At 42.2% G+C, this 19,613-nt stretch overlaps 1 protein-coding gene across 1 annotated transcript in view; it reads left to right on the top strand.

The window, feature by feature from the left end:
- HTR4 (5-hydroxytryptamine receptor 4) overlaps positions 1–19,613 on the top strand; it is a 106,694-nt gene that overhangs the window by 17,468 nt on the left and 69,613 nt on the right. Inside the window, exon 4 of the mRNA XM_075542709.1 lies at positions 14,166–14,319. Coding sequence (XP_075398824.1) covers positions 14,166–14,319 — 154 coding nt within the window. The remainder of the gene's footprint in view (positions 1–14,165; positions 14,320–19,613) is intronic.

The following is a 19,613-nucleotide window of genomic DNA, read 5'->3' as shown; positions in this document are numbered from 1 at the left end:
AGTTTTCTGCAGTCTTCCTTACTCATTGTCTATCATTCATATGCATATTAAGTGATTGAAAATACAAGGTTTGGATCAAGCATACTTGGCCTCAAAGTGGCATCTTTGCTCTTTAATACCTTAAAGAAGTTTGTTTTTTTTAACAATTTATTGGGGCTCATACAATTCTTATCACAGTTCATACATATACATACATCAATTGTATAAAGCACATCTGTACAGTCTTTGCCCTAATCATTTTTTCTCCTCTTTTCTTTTTTTACATTTTATTACGGACTCATACAACTCTTATCACCATCCATACATATACATACATCAATTGTATAAAGCACATCCATACATTCCCTGCCCCAATCATTCTCAAGGCATTTGCTCTCCACTTAAGCCCCTTGCATCAGGTCCTCTTTTTTTTCCCCCTCCCTCCCCTTTCCCCCCTCCCTCATGTGCCCTTGGTAATTTATACCTCGTTATTTTGTCATATCTTGTCCTATCCGGAGTCTCCCTTCCCCCGTTCTCTGCTGTCCCTCTCCCAGGGAAGAGGTCACATGTGGATCCTTGTAATCAGTTCCCCCTTTCCAACCCACTCACCCTCCACTCTCCCAGCATCGCCCCTCACACCCTTGGTCCTGAAGGTATCATCCACCCTGGAGTCCCTGTACCTCCAGCCCTTATATGTACCAGTGTACAGCCTCTGTCCTATCCAGCCCTGCAAGCTAGAATTCGGATCATGGTAGTTGTGGGGAGGAAGCATCCAGGATCTGGGGGAAAGCTGTGTTCTTCATCGGTACTACCTCACACCCTAATTAACCCATCTCCTCTCCTAAACCCCTCTATGAGGGGATCTCCATTGGCCGACACTTGGGCCTTGGGTCTCCACTCTGCACTTCCCCCTTCATTTAATATGGTATATATATACATATATACACATACATATATACATATATACACATACATACACACACTTACATCTTTTTTTTGCATGATGACTTATACCTGGTCCCTTGGCACCTCATGATCGCACTGGCTGGTGTGCTTCTTCCATGTGGGCTTTTTTGCTTCTGAGCTAGATGGCCGCTTGTTCACCTTCAAGCCTTTAAGACCCCAGACACTATCTCTTTTGATAGCCGGGCACCATCAGCTTTCTTCACCACATTTGCTTACGCACCCATTTGTCTTCAGCGATCCTATCATGGAGGTGTGCAGTCAATGATATGATTTTTTGTTCTTTGATGCCTGGTAACTGATCCCTTTGGGACCACTTGATCACACAGGCTGGTGTGTTCTTCCTGGGCCAGCCTCCCAGACCTCTCCACCGGTTCCCTCCTCCACGCCGGGATATTGCATTCACACCTTGCGACACTGGGTTGAAGTCTGGTCCCGCTTTCCCTGTGGAGATATAAACAATACCCTCCCCTTGGGTGGATTAATGCCCCATGACCCCACTACCCTTTTCTTCCTTGTATTCATTCTTTTGTTTTTCTTTCCCCACCTCCTCCACCATTGTCTACCATGTACATCCTTAAAGAAGTTTTAAGAAGTAGATTGGCCCAATGTAACACGTGTTATGATATTTTCACTGCTGCTTCCATGAACATTGATTGTGGATATAATAAGCAAAATAAAATCCTTGATAACACAGATCTCTTCTTTATTTGTTGTAATGTTGTCTGTTGGTCCTTCTGTGAGGATTTCTGTTTTATTTTTCTTGACATGGAATCTATACTGAAGATGAGCTCTTGGATCTTCATATCACAGGTTGTTAGTGAGCCTTCCTAGATTCCTGAAGCCACATTCTCCCTCACACAGTCCAGCTTCTCTATTTGCCCAGCATACAGATTGAATAAGTATAGTGAAAGGATACAACCCTAACATATACTTTTCCTGACTAGAAAGCATGCAGTCTGGGTAGAAAGGGGGAACTGATTACAAGGATCTACATATAACCCCTCCCTGGGAGACAGACAACAGAAGAGTGGGTGAAGGGAGACATCGGATGGTATAAGACATGACAAAATAATAATAACTTATAAATTATCAAGGGTTCATGGGGGAGGGGTGGAGAGGGAGGGGAAAAATAAGAAGGTGATACCAAGAGCTCAAGTAGAAAGCAAATGTTTTGAGAATGATAATGGCAAACAAGTGTACAAATGTGCTTGACACGATGGGTGTATGTATGGATTGTGATAAGAGTTGTATGAGCCCCCAATAAAATGAGTTTTTTTTAAACATTTTATTAGGGGCTCATACAACTCTTATCACAATCCATACATATACATACATCAATTGTATAAAACACATCTGTACATTCTTTGCCCTAATCATTTTCTTTTTTTTTCCCTTTTCTTTTTTTACATTTTATTAGGGGCTCATACAACTCTTATCAAAATCCATACATATACATACATCAATTTTATAAAGCACATCCGCACATTCCCTGCCCCAATCATTCTCAAAGCATTTGCTCTCCACTTAAGCCCTTTGCATCAGGTCCTCTTTTTTTTTCCCCTCCCTCCCCGCTCCCCACTCCCTTATGTGTCCTTGGTAATTTATACATTGTTATTTTGTCATATCTTGCCCTATCCGGAGTCTCCCTTCTCCCCCTTCTCTGCCGTCCATCTCCCAGGGAAGAGGTCACATGTGGATCCTTGTAATCAGTTCCCCCTTTCCAACCCACTCACCCTCCACTCTCCCAGCATCGCCCCTCACACCCTTGGTCCTGAAGGTATCATCCACCCTGGAGTCCCTGTGCCTCCAGCCCCCATATGCACCAGTGTACAACCTCTGCCCTATCCAGTCCTGCAAGGTAGAATTCGGATCATGGTAGTTGTGGGGAGGAAGCATCCAGGATCTGGGGGAAAGCTGTGTTCTTCATCGGTACTACCTCGCTCCCTGACTGACCCAACTCCTCTCCTAAACCCCCCTATGAGGGGATCTCCAGTGGCCAACACTTGGGCCTTGGGTCTCCACTCTGCACTTCCCCCTTCATTCAATATGGTATATATATACACACACACATACATACATATATATACAATACATATATCTTTTTTTTCAATAAAATGAGTTTTAAAAAATCATGCAGTCTTCCCTTGTTCTGCTTAAAAGACTGCCTCTTGGTCAGTGCCCAATTCTGCATAAGTGCAATTAAATATCCTAGAATTTCCATTCTTCAAAATGTTATCCATAGTTTGTTATGAAACTTTGCGTCTGCAGAATCCATGTGGAATTGTGTTTCCTACAAGAACCAACCTGAGGGCTTCAAAGTCTGTGATGAAAGGACTCTCCCTCGCTCGTTACCAGAGCTTAAACATCTTTTTCTGGAATTTAAGGCTCTGCCTTTGTGCTTGCCCATGCTTTCAGCCCCTCTCCGCCTTCTGCCCCGGGCTTATGGTGAGTAAAGCAGTGAGGGCTTCTTCGTTCATCTTCCAAGTCACTGGCAGCTTGCCAAGACCTTTGGAGACCACAATGAAAAAAATTTAGGGTCTCCCCCCACCCTTCTTCTTAGAGCTACTGCTGTCTTTCTCCACTACCTCTGCAAAGAGGAAAACAGAGGGACTAATATATAGCAAAACTAACTTCAGAGATCAGGAAGACAGAGCAGAGCTCTGCTGAGAATCTTGCCTGGATGGTCACCCAGCAGGTGGGGCATGCTACCCAGCCAGGGCAGCCCCAGCCTCACTTCTAGACCAGACCCGTTTACTTCTGTTCTGTGAAGCCAGCTTCACATGCTGTCTAGTTCACAATGTACTGAGTCAAACAGTTTTAAATTTATTATTAGATCTCACAATTCAGTGCATCATGACTTTGTGGTTGGCTGAGATCACTTAATGATCTTCTCTTAGAGGCTAGGTCAAGGCATTTTGCTCACACGCCCGACACCTTGGAAGGGAAATCTGAACAGCAGTGCCTCTGGAATCTCTTTGTCTCCACTGGAACCAGATCTCACTACTTGATATCTGCCCAGGGGAGTTAGATTTCTACAGGATAAGGCAGGGCTCAAAAAAGAAAGTTGAAATTTAGTCTGTGAACTGGCGTAGTACATTTCCCAAATACTCAACTGGCCAAATTAGCCATGGGGCAAACCAAGGAAACAGAGTAGGTATACTACATCATGATGGGAGAAATTTCCAAGAATTTCAGCTACCTGTAGCCCATCACAATGTCAAACTCGTATAAAAACTCTGGCATACTAAATCCATTTTATACATCAGAAGAGACACAGAACACGTGTAATTTGCTCAAAGTTGGAAGGGAAATTCATAAAATTTCAGAGACCATTGCTGTTGCTGGTAGGTGCTGTCCAGTTGGCTCTGAGCCTTAGCAACCCCGTGCACAGCAGAACAAACTCCACGGTCCTGTGCCGTCTCCACAGTTGGTCCTATGCCTGAGTCCATTGGTGGCAAACCATCTTGTCGAGGCCCTTCCTCTTTCTGGCTGCTCCTCCAAAGACGACGTCCTTCTCCAGGACGGGTCTCTCCTGACAAGATGCTCAAAGTATGTGAGACAAAGTCTCGCCATTCTTGCCTCTAAGGAGCACTCTGGCGGAACTTTCACATGCTCGTGATGCATTGGGGCACACCATGATTTGGGTCAGGTACACGTCAGTCCTCTAAGTAACATCCTTACTCTCCAATACTCTGAAGAAATTGTGTACAATAGATTTAACTAATGCAATATGTCTTTTGACCCTTGACTGGAATTCACTAATTTTCTTGCTAAAGGTAAAGTGTTCCTTTAGTTTCTATGATGACGAACTCCACGCAGTTCTTTAACATAGTCACGGGTTTTGAAAATAGTTATCCTGGATTTTAGAAACTGTAAATTTAATATAACAATTATTTTTGAAAAATCTGTAGTAAAAAGACCGCTCCTTTCCTGATTCCATTCTAAGTGCATCTGCATCTTTCCCCTGCTCTAGTCAAGATCTCTGTCTTCAACTAATCCTCAATAGAGATTTGGTCTCAGTCATCACCTAGGATACCACCTTCTGCAAATACAGATAGGGGAGATATGACCTGGCTTCATCCCCAAATCCTTCCACGTAGAATAAACTCTGTTACAGGTAGCCCATTGTGTCTCTGACTTTCCATTCCCCTTCAAGAACCAACTCACCCTACTTACTTCAGTTGTATGCTGAGCAAATTATTAGAGAAGTCGGTTTATGAGAAGAATAATGTAGGAGCAGGATTGAAAGAAAGCTTATTAACAACCTGTGATATGCAGATGACACAACCTTGCTTGCTAAGAGTGAGGAGGACTTGAAGCACTTGCTGATGAACATCAAGGATTATAGTCTTCACCATGGATTACAACTCAATGTCAAGACCAAACTCCTCACAACTGGACCCAAAGGTAAAACCATGATAAAGGGAGAAAAAATTGAAGTGGTCAAGGATTTTGTCCTTTTTGGATCCACAATAACTACTTCTGGAAGCAACAGTCAAGAGACCAAGCATTTCATTGTGTTAGATATATATGCTACACAGGACCTCTTTAAAGTCTCAAAAAGCAAGTTGTTACTTTGAGGACCGAGGTGCACCTGACCCAAGCCGTAGTATTTTCCCCTTTCACATATGCATGTGAAAGTTGAAAATTGAATAGGAAGAGAAAGAAGAATCGAGGCACTTGTGCCACAGACTGCAGTGTGATGACACTCTTGCCCTGCCCTCCCCACATTGACCCTCCTTTCCTTCACTCTTCATCCTTCTTCCCTGTCACCCCTGCTTTCTGAGCCTTATTCCCAGCCAGAAGGTGCCCTTTTGATCCTGTCTTGTCCATTGTTCTCTTACTAAGTGTGTATCTCCTTGGTGCTCACTTGAGAAGATCAAAATTTACTTAATCAATTCATCTCCTTGTGGGCCTTCCTCTTTCTTGTTGTTCCTCTACTTTACTAAGCACAATGTCCATCTCCAGTGACTTGTCTCTCCTGACAATATGTGCAAAGTAGGTGAGAGAAAGTCTTGCCATCCTCGCCCCTAAGGAGAGATCTAGTCTTCTTCCAAGATAGATGAGTTTGGCTGAATGTTGAGCCTTGGGGCTGAGTTCAGTTCCAGACGTGAACGGTGTCCAGAGCCCATATTCTCAGGGATTCTACCAGTCTCTATCAGACCAGCAAGCCTAGTCTTTTTTTTTTTTTTTGCTCCAGATATTTGTCCCATTCTCTCCAGGAATTCCTACCATGGTGTCTTTCAGATTTGCAGACCATAAGAGCAGGACACTGTCTACTTCTGGTCTCATGGTCTTGAAACCTGGGTTTACATGGTCCATCAGTCATTCAGATCAATTGTTTCCTGCATCTTTGATTTTTCTTCTCTTTTTTTGCTCCAGATGGGAAGGGACCAAGAATTGAACCTGAGCACTTATAAGCGTTCACACATATAATTTCATCAACTCTCACAGCAAGCCATTGAGGTGGACACTGTTATCCCTGCTTTGCAGATGAGAAAACTGGATCCTGGAGAGATTAAACAACTGGTCCAAGAAATGGATATGGTTCGAGAAATGGATAAGGCTGAAGGAACTGATATCCAGAGATGAAAACAAAGTTGACTGTTCAGATTTCCTTTACTTCTAAGATACCAAATTGTTCTAGATGCATCTTCTCCCTCCCCTGTGGTTGAGAGGGCAGAAATTGAGGAGGTAGAATTTTACTTAATTGCATGAGGAGTAGGAAAGAATTAGCACAGAGCTTAAAATATATGGCTGTCTTCTAAGAGTTGTCAAAGTAAATTGTGTCTCCAGAGACATTTAAAAGGAATTTGATCACACATTTATACATGGGCTGCAATTTGGGAACGCCGGTGGCTGGTCTACCAAAAGGAATTTTAATGGAGTTTTTATGAGCAATACTTTGACATGTTTTGCATAAGAAATTGCTTTGTAACTGCCCGTGTCACATTTTAGTTAATCTTGTCCATCTGGAGCCCCACTTGACACTTGAACATTCATTTAATCACTTTTTAAAAATCTCCTAGCTTCAGAAGGACGAGAATTGCTTCACGGGAGAACAGAAAACAATGTACACGATAAGCTATTTCTGAGTCCGAATTCTACTCTCTCTGTTTATGTGCTTCTGTGGATATAGGGATATAGTATCCTATACTTGTAATATATGTATTATGCACATAACATATATAAGATGATTGCATATAGCATATATGCGGCAACATATTACATGCATATAATATTACATATATTATCTTTAGGCCTTTCTCCATACTATTCATATCAGCAAAATTAAACTTCCTCCTCCACTGCCCTTACTCAGATTCTTAAAACTCAACTTAAAAATTTTAACTACTAGTGATTATCTATTATTTTGTGAGCATCGTTCTATAGGGGAGAGACAAAGAGACTCATAGGGACACCCTTTTCAATAAAGCTGAACACTGTCTGACCCTCTGCTCTCCTCATGAGAATTGAGCTGTCAGAGCTCATCGTTCCAGGCACTGTGTCATCTCACTTACAGACTCCCTCTTTCTTGCTGAGCCTTTGCTTTTCTGAGAAGAATGTCTTTTCCCCAGACAATGGTCCCTTCTGGATGATATATCCAACCCACTTGATGTGAAGTCTTACCATTCTTTCTTCTAAAAAGCATTTCAGTTGAACTTCTTGCGACACATATTTGTTCGTTGTTCGGGCAAATATTTTCAATATCCTTCACCAACACTCTAAATCAAATGCATCGATTCTTTGGTATGCCTTACCTATGACCCAGATTTCCCATGCATTTGAGGTGAGTGGAAATATCAAAACTTCTGTAACATTGATGACTAAGTCATAATTCTTGAAATCCAATCTAACCCCGAAATCATGACTTACTCAGCAAGAGGAAGACCTTCTCTTCGAAGTGGTAGATGCAAAGACACTACAATGTGTGCCATGGCCTGGAGGTCCTTTTAAACAAAAAATACATTCTTACTTAGAATAAAAGGTTGATCTCATGAATAAAACTTTCATTCAAAGTCATTTGGGCTGCTTTGTTTAAGGCAAGATATTTTGATTGCAAGTCATAGAGACTGCCTTTGCCCAACTCAAGAAAAATACATGTGGTGAATTATTCAATTAAAGCAACAAAAACCAGAGAATCCGCAGGAGCAAGAGCAGGGGTCCCAAGAGCCCGTGGACGCAGGCTGATCTCCAGTCCTGCCAGGCAGTTGCTGCTGCTGGAATAAAAGGAGCTACAGTAACTTTCTCATTTTTGCCTCATTCTGTGTGACAGTCAGAGTCACCGAGAAAGACTGAATAGGTCATTCCACAGCCTGAAAATCCAAAGTCCTTCCACTTGTCTTGCCAAAAACACTCCCAGGGGAGGAGTGCTCCCTCCCTCAGTGGAGTAGAATGCTCTTACTCAGAGAAAGGAGGAAGGGTGCTACGTGGATAGAACCAATGGTCCACCGATGCCTTCTAGCAGGAACTGAGAATGGCGGCCAAATCTGCAACAGCCACAGATACGTTTCTTCACTCATTTCAAATCCATCATTAACTCCTGATCACTAAGCTCCTGCCAATTGGTAATATAACCACTAACCAAATCCCATATGGAATGCGTCTTATGAAAGTCAAGAGCATTGTCACTGCTTGTGGTTCTTTCCATTACAGAGTGGTCTTTCATTCGCTTTTGCTACTATGCTAGTTTTCGAGATAGAGGCAGCCCCCTCTTTAGTCTTTGGCTTGCATTCATAGCACTCTGCTTTATGTTAGGATCCCAGTTGGGCTCCCAGCCTCTAGAAAGTTCCCAGCACAGTGTGGTCCCCTGCCCCTTGCTGCCTGCCTGGGACTGTCAGAATTCTCCCTTCCTAGCTCTGAAAGCATCTACTTATACTCCAACACTGGTCTCCCCTCCCACCCTCTCTCCCAACTTGTTCTAGTACCACCTCTTCAAAGAACATAGCCCTTATTATATTAATTATCCTTTGAATTAAGGAGAGAAGATGTGGGGGAAATTAACAAATTATCCCTGTATAAAATGAGGGCTAGAAGGGGGTGGCTCATTGTGCCATAAAGTCTTCGAGAATTGATTTAGCCTTCACACTGTCTTTTTGCACTTCATTTTTTGCTCTTCGAAAGACAAATGACTGATAGACCTGTGGTAGTATTTTGCATCTTGTCAAGTTCCCTGACATGCTAGGCTTGGAAGGGTGACATTCAGGCTAGAATAGCATCCAGGAGCATTGCAGAGATGAGAGACTCGACCACTGAGTGGGGCAGGTTGCAGAGAAGGGAATTAATCCAAGGGCAGGCTTCGCTTCACCAAAGGGTGACCACTGTGTCCTGTGAGGGTGATCAGATCTCGATAATTGGGGGCTGTCCTTACCAGTAGATAGAAAATGGTAGAACAAGATGCACTTAAAAATTGCCATCCTTGGCATCAGTGAAAGAGGACGTGTAGCCTCAAACACAAAACTTATCTACTGAGATTAGGAAATGAGAAGAGCTAGAAAGTGCTCTGAAACAGCACTTTGTTTTATTTTTTCCCTAAAACCTTTTTATTGGGAGGCAATACAGATATCATATCATTGCATCGTTCTCTCACATCTAGCTGTATTGTACAATGGCTACCCCAATCAGCTTCAAAACAGAGATCCGCTCCTCTTTGCTGCCTCCCACCCTCCCCCACTGTACTCACCCCACCCCCACCCCAGGAACACTTATTCTACTTGCTGTCTCTATAGGTTTGTCGATCCTGGGTTTCATATACTGAAACAAAGAAAAACATGGAACAAAAATTCAAGCACACTTTCCCCAATGGCAAAATACATCAGAGGTAAACCCCAATAGGAAGAAAATACGGGGAAATAACCCACATAAATTGTTGAAAACCAAATCAGACCCAATGTGTATGGGAGGGATCAACGGACAAGGTTTTAACTGTTCAAGTCAGGTTTATCATTTTGATCTCCTATAGCCATATCTCTAGTGTAAAACAGGAGTTTTTATGTTTAGTGGGCATCTGAATATATTGGATAGCGAACGGGTCAGCCACAGCCCTTAGATTTCAATATTCATCAGGGTCAGTTGGGGACTCAGCTCCATTCACTCTCACTGGGATAAAGGCTGATGGAGCAGAGAGTAAAGAATAAGAGAGTGGGGAGGGGCAGTTAAAACGTTCAGAAGTAATGCATATCCACAAATGATGGTCAGCACCATCACTTGGCCCCAACCAACCACAATGAGGCCAGGAAGTGTCTGTGCCTACACAGATGTGAGTGGAGACAGATTTAGCAAACAACAGTAAGGACTACTCATCAAACTATGACTCCAGGTCCCTTTCCAACAGGTTCTGACTCAGAAACCTTGTTGTTGTTGTTAGATGTCATTAAGGGCCACCCATAGCAACCTTATGCACAATAGAAACATGGCCCCGTCCTGCAGTATCCTCACAGTCGTTCCTGTGACTGAGCCCACTGTTGCAGCCACTGTCTCAATCCATCTCCTTGAGGGCCTTCCTGATTTTTCTCTACTTCTCTAATTTACGAAGCACGATGTCCTTCTCCAGGGACTGCTCTTTCTGGACATGTTCAGAGTATGTAAGAGGAAATGTTGCCATCTTTGCCTCTGAGGAACCTGTTGGAAGTACCTGGGGAAACTCCTTCAAGACAGTTGGTTTGTCCTTTCAGCAGTCCATGGTTTTTTCAATATTCTTTCCCAGCACCACAATCAAATGAATCATTTCTTCTGCTTGCTTCTTTTTTCCATGTCCAACTTTCGCATGCCTATGAGACAACTAAAAATACCATGGCTTCTGTCAGGCAAACCTTAGCTCTCTTAATATCTTTGCTATTCAGGATTCTAAAAAGATCTTGTGCTGCAGATTTACCTAATGCAACACATCTTTGGATTTCTTGACTGCTCCTTCCATGAGCATTGATTGTGAATCCAAGCAAGACAGAATTCTTGACAACTTCAACTTTTTCTCCCTTTATCATGAGGTTATCTAGTGGTTCAGTTTTATGAGGATTCTGGTCTTCTTTATACTGAGTCGTAATCCATACTGAAGGCTACAATCTTTGACCTTCATCAGCAAGTGTGTTAAGTCCTCCTCACTTTCAGCAAGCACGTTTGTGTCATCTGCATACCTCAGGTTGGTAGCAAGCCTTTCTCCCAGCCTGGTACCACATTCTCCCTCATCTAATCCAGCTTTTCTATTTGCTTAGCAGACTGAATAAGTATGGTGAGAGGACACAACCCTCATGTACATCTTTCCTGATTTTAACACATACAGTATTCCCTTGTTCTGTCTGCACCACTGACCCCCGATCCATGGACAAGTTCCACATGAGCACAATGAAGTGTTCTGGAATTCTCATTCGTGGTTTGTTATGATCCACAAAATTGATTATCTTGGCATGGTCAATAAAACACAAGTAAATATCTTTCTGGTATTCTCTGCTTTCATTCAATATCCATCTGACATAAAGCAATACATCCCTTGATCCAGTGCTTCATCAACAGTTGAAACATTTCAATTTGTATTGCATCAATTCCTGGACCCTTATTTTTGGCTAATGATTTCAGTTCAGCTTGAAATTCTTTTCTTTAGCACCATTAGTTTTCGCTCATTTATTACTTTCTGAAATAGTGGAATGTTGATTAGTTCTTTTTCATACAGTGACTCTGGATTCTTTCCATTCTCTTATGGTGCTTCCTGAATCAGTCAATAGTTTGGCCATTGCTATTTCCAAATTCTAACTCCAGACTTGAATTTCTTTTCCAGTTTCAGATAAGCTAAGCATGTTTTTCCTTTTGTTCTTTTCTAACTGTATGTTTTGCACATTTCATTATAATATTTTATTTTGTATTCTCGAGCTGCCTTTTGGAAATTTCTGGTCAGGTCTTTGACTTAATCATTTCTTCCACATGGCATAGCTACTCTACAATTAAGAGAAAATTCTAGCGTCTCTTCTGATATCCACTTTGATATTTTCTTCCTTTCCTGTCTTTTAAATGACCTTTTGCTCTCTTTATGAATGATGTTCTCAATGTTCCCCCCCAGCTCATCGGGCATTCTGTCATTAGTGCTCCATGCACAAATCTGTTCTTGAGATGTTCTTCAAATTCAGGTGGGATAGACCCAAAGTAATATTGGCTCTTGTGGACTCATTTTGATTTTCTCCAGCTTCAACCTGAATGACATATGAGCAATTGATGGTCTTTTCAACAGTCAACCCCTGCCCCAGTTTTAGCTGCTAATGAGGTTCTTCGTTATCTTTTCCTACAGATAAGTCAGTTTGATTTTTGTGTATTCCATCTGGAGAAGGCCACATATACAGTCACCACTTGTGTTGTTGTCAAAAGATATTTTCTATGAACAGTCATTGGCCTTGCAAAATTCTATCATGTGATCTCTGGTTTCATTTGTATCATCAAGACTACATTTTCCAATTGCCGTTCCTTCTCTTTGTTTCCACCGCCTGCATTTCAATCGCCAATAATTATGAATGCATCTTGATTGCAGGTTTGATCAATTTCTGAGTGAAGACTTTGGAAGAATCTATCAGTTCCTTCCAATACCAGCTTTGAGGGCTCATGCATACATTTGAGTAATAGTTGTATTGATTGTATTTCCTTGAAGGAAGATAGACATTATCCTATTACAGGCAGCACTGTACTTCAAGATAGATCTTAAAAGGCCTTTTTAGACCATCTATGAAAGCCTTTCCTCTTTTTGACTTCATTTCCAGTATAGCAAACCAGTGATTTTCTGATTCAAAGCGCCAAATCACAGTCCATCTTGCCTCCCTAATGCCTAGGATGTTGATTTTTATGAATTCCCTTTAATTTTGTCAACTTTAATTTTTACTAGATTCATACTTCATGCATTCCAAGTATCAATTATTTATTGATGTTTGCAATGGTTTCTTTTCACTTTGAGTCATGCTCTAGCAGCAAATGAAAGTTCTGAAGGGTTTCCTGCCATGGGCATTATTCCAGCTCCATCCTTGTGCCTTTGGAAGGCAAACCAGTCGTACTTTGTGTGCCTTCCACCTGAGGGGCTCATCTGCTGGCACAAACATCTTTGTTTCTATCTGCTGCATTTAAATCGCCAATAATTATGACTACATCTTGATTGCATGTTTGATGGGTTTCTGATGGAAGACTGGCAGAATATATCAATTTCTTCCAACTCGAGTTTTGAGGGTCCATGCCCCATCGGACACGACAATGTTCTCCTTTTCATGGGGTTTTCCATGTCCGACAGTGTTCCACTACAATCCGTGAGGTTTTCAGTGGTTAATTCATCAGAAGTCAACAGCCTATTCTTTCTTCATAGACTGTGCTTAGTCTTAAAGCTTTACTGAAATTTGTTCACTTTGAGTGATCCGGAGGTATTTTGCCATGCAGGTATTGTGGCTACCAGAATCACAGCAACACAAAAGCCACCACGGCACAACAAACTGAAAGACAAGTGGTGGAGACAAATTGTGGACCTCAGGATTGGGGTGGGTGATAAAGAGGAAGTGTACAGATCAGAGATACACTTGTCAGGCCTGGACTGCTGAGCCACGTTTAGGTCATCTCACACTGAAACAGAGCTGGAGCCTTGGTGGCATCGTTGTTATGAGATGGGCAGCAATCTGCAAGGTCAGCAGTTCAGAATCTCATCAGTTTTTCCACAGGAGAAAGGCAGGGCGTTTTACTCCTGTGAAGTGTCACAGTCTCAGGATCTCACAGGGCAGTTCTGCCCTGTCCTGTTGCTCTGAATAGGCATCAAATCAATGGCAGTGAGTTTGGTTAGGGTTTATGATGATTGGATACTGAAACCTAGAGGGCTGGACAAAAACTCCTAAAATATTCAGATTTGTGTGTGCTGAGGTTCTCAAGGAACGCCATGCAATGATGATTAAATGTGAGCCTAACACATACATTTATATTAGCAGAAATGTGTTGTCCAGTATACATGTTCCATTGTGTAACTTCTTTTTCTCTTTTCTTCTTCTTTCTTCTACTGGTCACACTTTCCCACCTTTCCATTATTCTCTCTTTCTTTCTATGTTAATCCTCTGCCTCTTCTTTCAATTCTTCTCTTGTCCTTCAATATTTCCTCTTTGCTATTATCTTTCTCCATTGCTTTCCTTCTGCCCTGTTCTTTCATGCTATTGTCCCATTCCTATCCTCCCATTATTCCTCCCGTGAATCACTTACCCCTTCTATTCTCTCTTCAGGTACTACGCCATCTGCTGCCAACCTTTGGTCTATAGGAACAAGATGACCCCTCTGCGCATTGCGCTAATGCTGGGAGGCTGCTGGCTCATCCCCATGTTTATTTCTTTTCTCCCTATAATGCAAGGCTGGAACAACATTGGCATAATTGATTTGGTGAGTACTCACAGAGTCTCCTCTGGTTTGTTCTAAGGCTCTATCTTTGCCTGTGGTTCTAAATAAGCAAACAGAATCCGTTGAGGTAGCTATTTCTAAGAAAGCTGCTGATAGTACCTGAGTGACAACAAAAAACAAAAGTTGATAATTACTATATGCCGATATGTACACTAAATACATTTTATACAACCTGGCAACATCCTTTTGGGGAAAAGTATAATTAGTTCCCCAGTTTCACAGATGAGAGAAGGATTAGACACAATCTCAATGTCCGAAAGCTAGAATTAGAAGAACAGGTATTTAAAGCTTGGCTATTGGAATCCAGAACTGAGCCTCAGTTATGTGATAGGCTTAAAGATTATAAGAAGACATGAGGTCTGCCAAGACCCTGACAACACATGGCTGAAGGTGGTGAGGGAATGGGGGGGAGCTCTGGGCCAGGGGGGAAGTGAACCAGGTCCCAAGTCTACCTGCGTCATTGATCCACTTTCTGGGGCAGTTTGAGAAAATCCACTGGTCTTCAGTGGAGAAGATTGTCTTCCAGGGGGATAAGATAAGGACATATGGCAACTACACCAGGTAATTGTGAACCTTGTCTAAATGATCTTTAAAAGTCCCTCTACTATGTTTGTAATACTGTATTGACATACTATGTTTGTAATAGCAAATATGTATTGAAAATCGAAAGCTATGGTCTGGATTCCTTATCAGAGATTGCACAAGGACGAAATCCTTGACTGGCACAAACAGTTAACTCAGCTGCTAACTGAAAAGTCACTGGTTCAAATCAACTCAGAGGCACCTTAGAAGAAAGCCTTGAACTCTTTTTTTCTTAAATATTTTTTTAGGGACTCATACAACTCTTATCACAATCCATACATACATCAATTGTGTAAAGCACATCTGTACATTCATTGCCCTCATCATTTTCAAAGCATTTGCTCTCAACTTAAGCCCTTGGCTTCAGGTCCTCTTTTTTTGCCCCCTCCCTCCCCGCTTCCCCCCTCCCTCATGAGCTCTTGATACCTTATAAATTATTATTTTGTCATATCTTGCCCTGTCATACGTCTCCCTTCACCCCCTTTTCTGTTGTCCTACTCCCAGGGAGGAGGTCACATGTAGATCCTTGTAATCGGTTCCCTCTTTCCAACCCACTCACCCTTTACCTCCCAGTATCGTCCCTCACACCCCTCATCCTGAAGGTATCATCCACCCTGGATTCCCTGTGCCTCCAGCTCCTATCAGCACGAGGGTACATCCTCTGCTCTATCCAGACTTGCAATGTAGATTTCGGATTATGATAGTGGGGAAGGGAGGAAGGAAGCATTTAGGAACTGGAGGAAAGCTGTATTCTTCATCAGTGCTACATTGCACCCTGACTGACTCATCTCCTCCCCTAGACCCCTCTGCGAGGGGATCTCCAGTGGCCAACAAATGGCTTGAACTCTTTCTGAAAGATCATAACCATTGAAAATCCAGTGAAGCAGAGTTTGATTTATTCCCTAAGGAATTAGGAAACCACTTCAAGTTTGATCATAGGATCCACATAGATGTAGAAGGGAGTAGACCAAATGGAACAGGTGCTGCCTCCTTCTCTCAACACCCCATTTCTAGATTCTGGTCCTTAATCTCTATTATTTTTCTGGGTGCTATCAAATTGATTCCCTCTCATGGTGATGGAGTCAAACTGTCCCAGAAGATTTTCCAGGCCATAATATTAACAGAGGCAGATGGCCTGGTCTTGTCTCCATTAAATTGGCTGACTGGTGGATTCAAACCAGCAACCTTTTGCTTATCACTCAAGTGCTGAACCATTAAACCACCAAGTCGGCCTTATCCCTTGTCTCCAAACAAAGACCTTCGTCAGGATTGGCGTGCCCTGCGTCAGAGCAAGCATGCCTCGGTCTTCTGAAAGAGTGCTCCAGGCAGAGAATGGAGTAGGAGACATCTGTACAAAGGCGACTGTAGGTGTTATTTCCCTCTTCTTTAAAACTCTTGAGTTTTGTCATTCCCAGAGGACATGGAAGCTATGTTTCAAAGAACTCATTGGTTGTTGTTGTTATTAAGTTTTTCTGAGTCAGCTCATACTCATATTGACCCTACACGGCCCGGTCCTGTATCACGCTCATGCTCACTGTTGCATCCACTGAATCAGTCCATATTGTTAAGGATCTTCCTCTTTTTTTCTACCTCACTAAAGCACACAGAATAATAATAACAACAAAGAGCCAACAAATGTTGAACACTTACTATGTACCCACGGTGGTTTACCACTGGTTCTGTGGAACTTATTCCGCCCTCCCATTAACCCTGCACAGTGATTCACATTTTTTGCCTCATTTTATAGATCAGGAATCTGTTCAAAGGGGTTGAGTCATCAGCTAACATTACACTGGTAGAAGGTGATGGTCTCTGGGGCTGGGCACAGACTTCCTGGACTCCTGAGTCCATACTGTTAATTCTTGTCCCACTCCTACTTTGAAAGTATTAACATCTGTGAATTGGAAACTTTTAATGAGGACTTTGACTCTCAACTTTCTGACATAAACCCCCCAAGATAAATAACCTGATCACTTTTGTTTTTACTAAGGGAGGTAGAAGTATCCCTTATCTGTATTGGGATATCTTCTCTTTATGAAACATCTGCTTTCTACTAACATACTTAATGCGTGCTCTGTAGTACTGGAATTGCATTTTACATATATCTACTCATTTTCACTTACATAGACCTAGAGTTACTCTAGAACAACTCACATGTCCCCATTACATATGTACCTATACACAAGAGAAATTCAAAAAGGTCGAGGCAGATAACTCATTATGTTTACCTTTTTAGCTTTAAATTCCGTTCTCCATTTACTTTTTGAAGCCCCACACGCAATGTAGATGATGCACAAGGGCAAGAGCCTACTCCAAGCACGTCTAGACTCCCTAGAAATTAAGGAGCCCAGGTGGAACTTGTGTTACACATTTGACTGTTAACAGAGAAGTCAGAGCTTTGAACCCACCAGCCGCTCCCGGGAGAAAGATGTGACAGGTGCTTCAATAGAGATTTGAGCCTGGGAAGCCTGGCGGTCAGTTCCGCTCTGTCTGCGAGGTTCCGATGCATTGGAATACACTCGCAGACTCATTGGCAGTGCTTTCTTGGTGTGCTAGAAATGAAGCTCTACTTCAGGAAGCAACCGATTTGATGAACCAGTAACCCCACCAGCCAAACACGCGGTTATTAACATAATGTAGAAGGAGACCCCTCAAAATTCAGAGCATTTTCATAGAACTATTTTCTCCCAGAAAAAAATAACCCATGAAAGATGAATGACATTTTAAAAATATTTTCTTTGGTTCCCAGGATGCAAACCAAATGGCTTCAGGTGCTTAAAGTGTTTGTCAGCGGCAGGGGTTGGGTAGAGGGTAGGAAGGGGTCTGACTGAATTCTTTCAGTGCCTTCAGGTGGTCCTCTTTGCCTTTCCCAGGCTGGGAACTTTCCTCCTCTCATACCCCTTCTCACTTCATGTTTTAATTGCCTATTCAGTCCCATCTGGGAGAAATACTCTGGGAGCTGCAAGTTACAGGGGCATGTGTCATTTAAAATTTTCTAGAAGTCGCACTAAAGAAATAAACACAAATAAATGAAATTAATTTCAATATTATGTTTCTTTAACTGTGGATCATTTCAGTATGGCATCAATATAACATAATTAGTGAGATATACTACATCTTCTGTGTAGTATTCCGTCTTTAATACCTGGTATGTAGTTTGCACATAACACACCACACACTTGAAGCAGGCACTTTGGCTCCGGGACCATCCCTCCTGCAGTCCCTTGCAGCATCTCCACACAGAGAGCATCCCTCCCTGTAACTTGGGTGAGCCTTGAGTCGGAAGGTGCAGGTGCTAAGTTGTGCTTTTGCATATCCTGCCCTTACATGGCCCAATCCCCCAGCCTGCCCACCTCCTACATCCCCAGGAACAAGTACATGCACTGCCCTTTGGCATATAAGGGATCACCACGTCCTTTCATCATGTATAACTCGCCACTCTTCCATTTCCAGGGCTGCTGCTTGAACGCACATAGGGCATCCCCTGGTGGAGTTTCTTCATCGTGCACCCACCACACAGCCAACTGACACAGCTTTGTAAACTGTGTTGCTCAACTTAGACTAGACCTAATAACATCCTTTTTGACCCTTATCATCACTATTTATTGAATTTTCATAGGCCTTATGGTCAATGGTTCACATATGTTAATATCACACAATCAACACAATGTTATCATGCAATTCTCACCATTGTTATAAGAGAAGGGGTTGCCAGCTTGGCTTCTCACAAGCATTCCCACCACATTCCTTCCAAGACATATCTGTTTGCTCTGCTGGCAGTTCATGGTACTTTCAAGAACCTTTGCCAACACCATGATTCAAAAGTTTCCGTCCTTCAACCTTTCTCCATTTATCTCGATGCTGTCTACTGGTCCACTCATGAGGATTTTTGATTTCTTTGCACTGAGTTGCAGTCCATACTGAAGACTACAGCCTTTCCTTTCCAGCGGCCTGATTTGCCTTTCCTGATCATAAACCACGTGGGTCTGTTCAAACAGCCGCCTCTTGCCCATGTACAGATTCCGCACGAGCACCATGAAGTGTTCTGGACTTCTCATTCTTCCCTGTGTTATCCATATCATGTATGGTTCACACAGCTGAATGCTTTTCCATAGGCAATAAAACACACGCAAGCATCCTTCTAGTATTATCTGCTTTCAGTCAAGATCCATGCAATACCAACAATATCTCCGCATGCCACGTACACTTCCGAATTCAACTTGAATTTCTAGAAGTGCCTGTGGATGTGCTGCAACACGAATTTTGAATTATTTCCAGCAGACCTTTATTGCATGTGAGAGCAATGATACCGTTTGATGATTTTTGCTTTCTGTTGGGTCATTTTTCTCTGAAATGGGCATAAATATGAATCTCTTCCAGTTGGTTGACACGCACACAATGCACTTGAAGCAGGAGCATGTCCCTATCTTCCAAATTTTGTATCATAGATAAGTGAGTGCTTCCAGTGTTTCATTAGCTTGGTGAAGTATTTGAATTTATATTCCTTTAATCCATGCAGTCTTATTTTTCATTATTTTTTTTCAGTGAATTTTAGACTTTTTCCTTCAATACCATTGGTCCTTGATCATATGGTACATCTGGTGATGGTTTTATACCAGTCAATTCTTTTTGGTACAGTGACTTTGTAGATTTCTTCCCCTTTTTTTAGTATCTTTTTTTTTTTTTTTTGCTTT

Source organism: Tenrec ecaudatus, chromosome 2 (assembly GCF_050624435.1).
Source record: "Tenrec ecaudatus isolate mTenEca1 chromosome 2, mTenEca1.hap1, whole genome shotgun sequence".
Lineage (NCBI taxonomy): Eukaryota > Metazoa > Chordata > Mammalia > Afrosoricida > Tenrecidae > Tenrec > Tenrec ecaudatus.
This window is presented reverse-complemented; position numbering and strand designations above follow the sequence as displayed.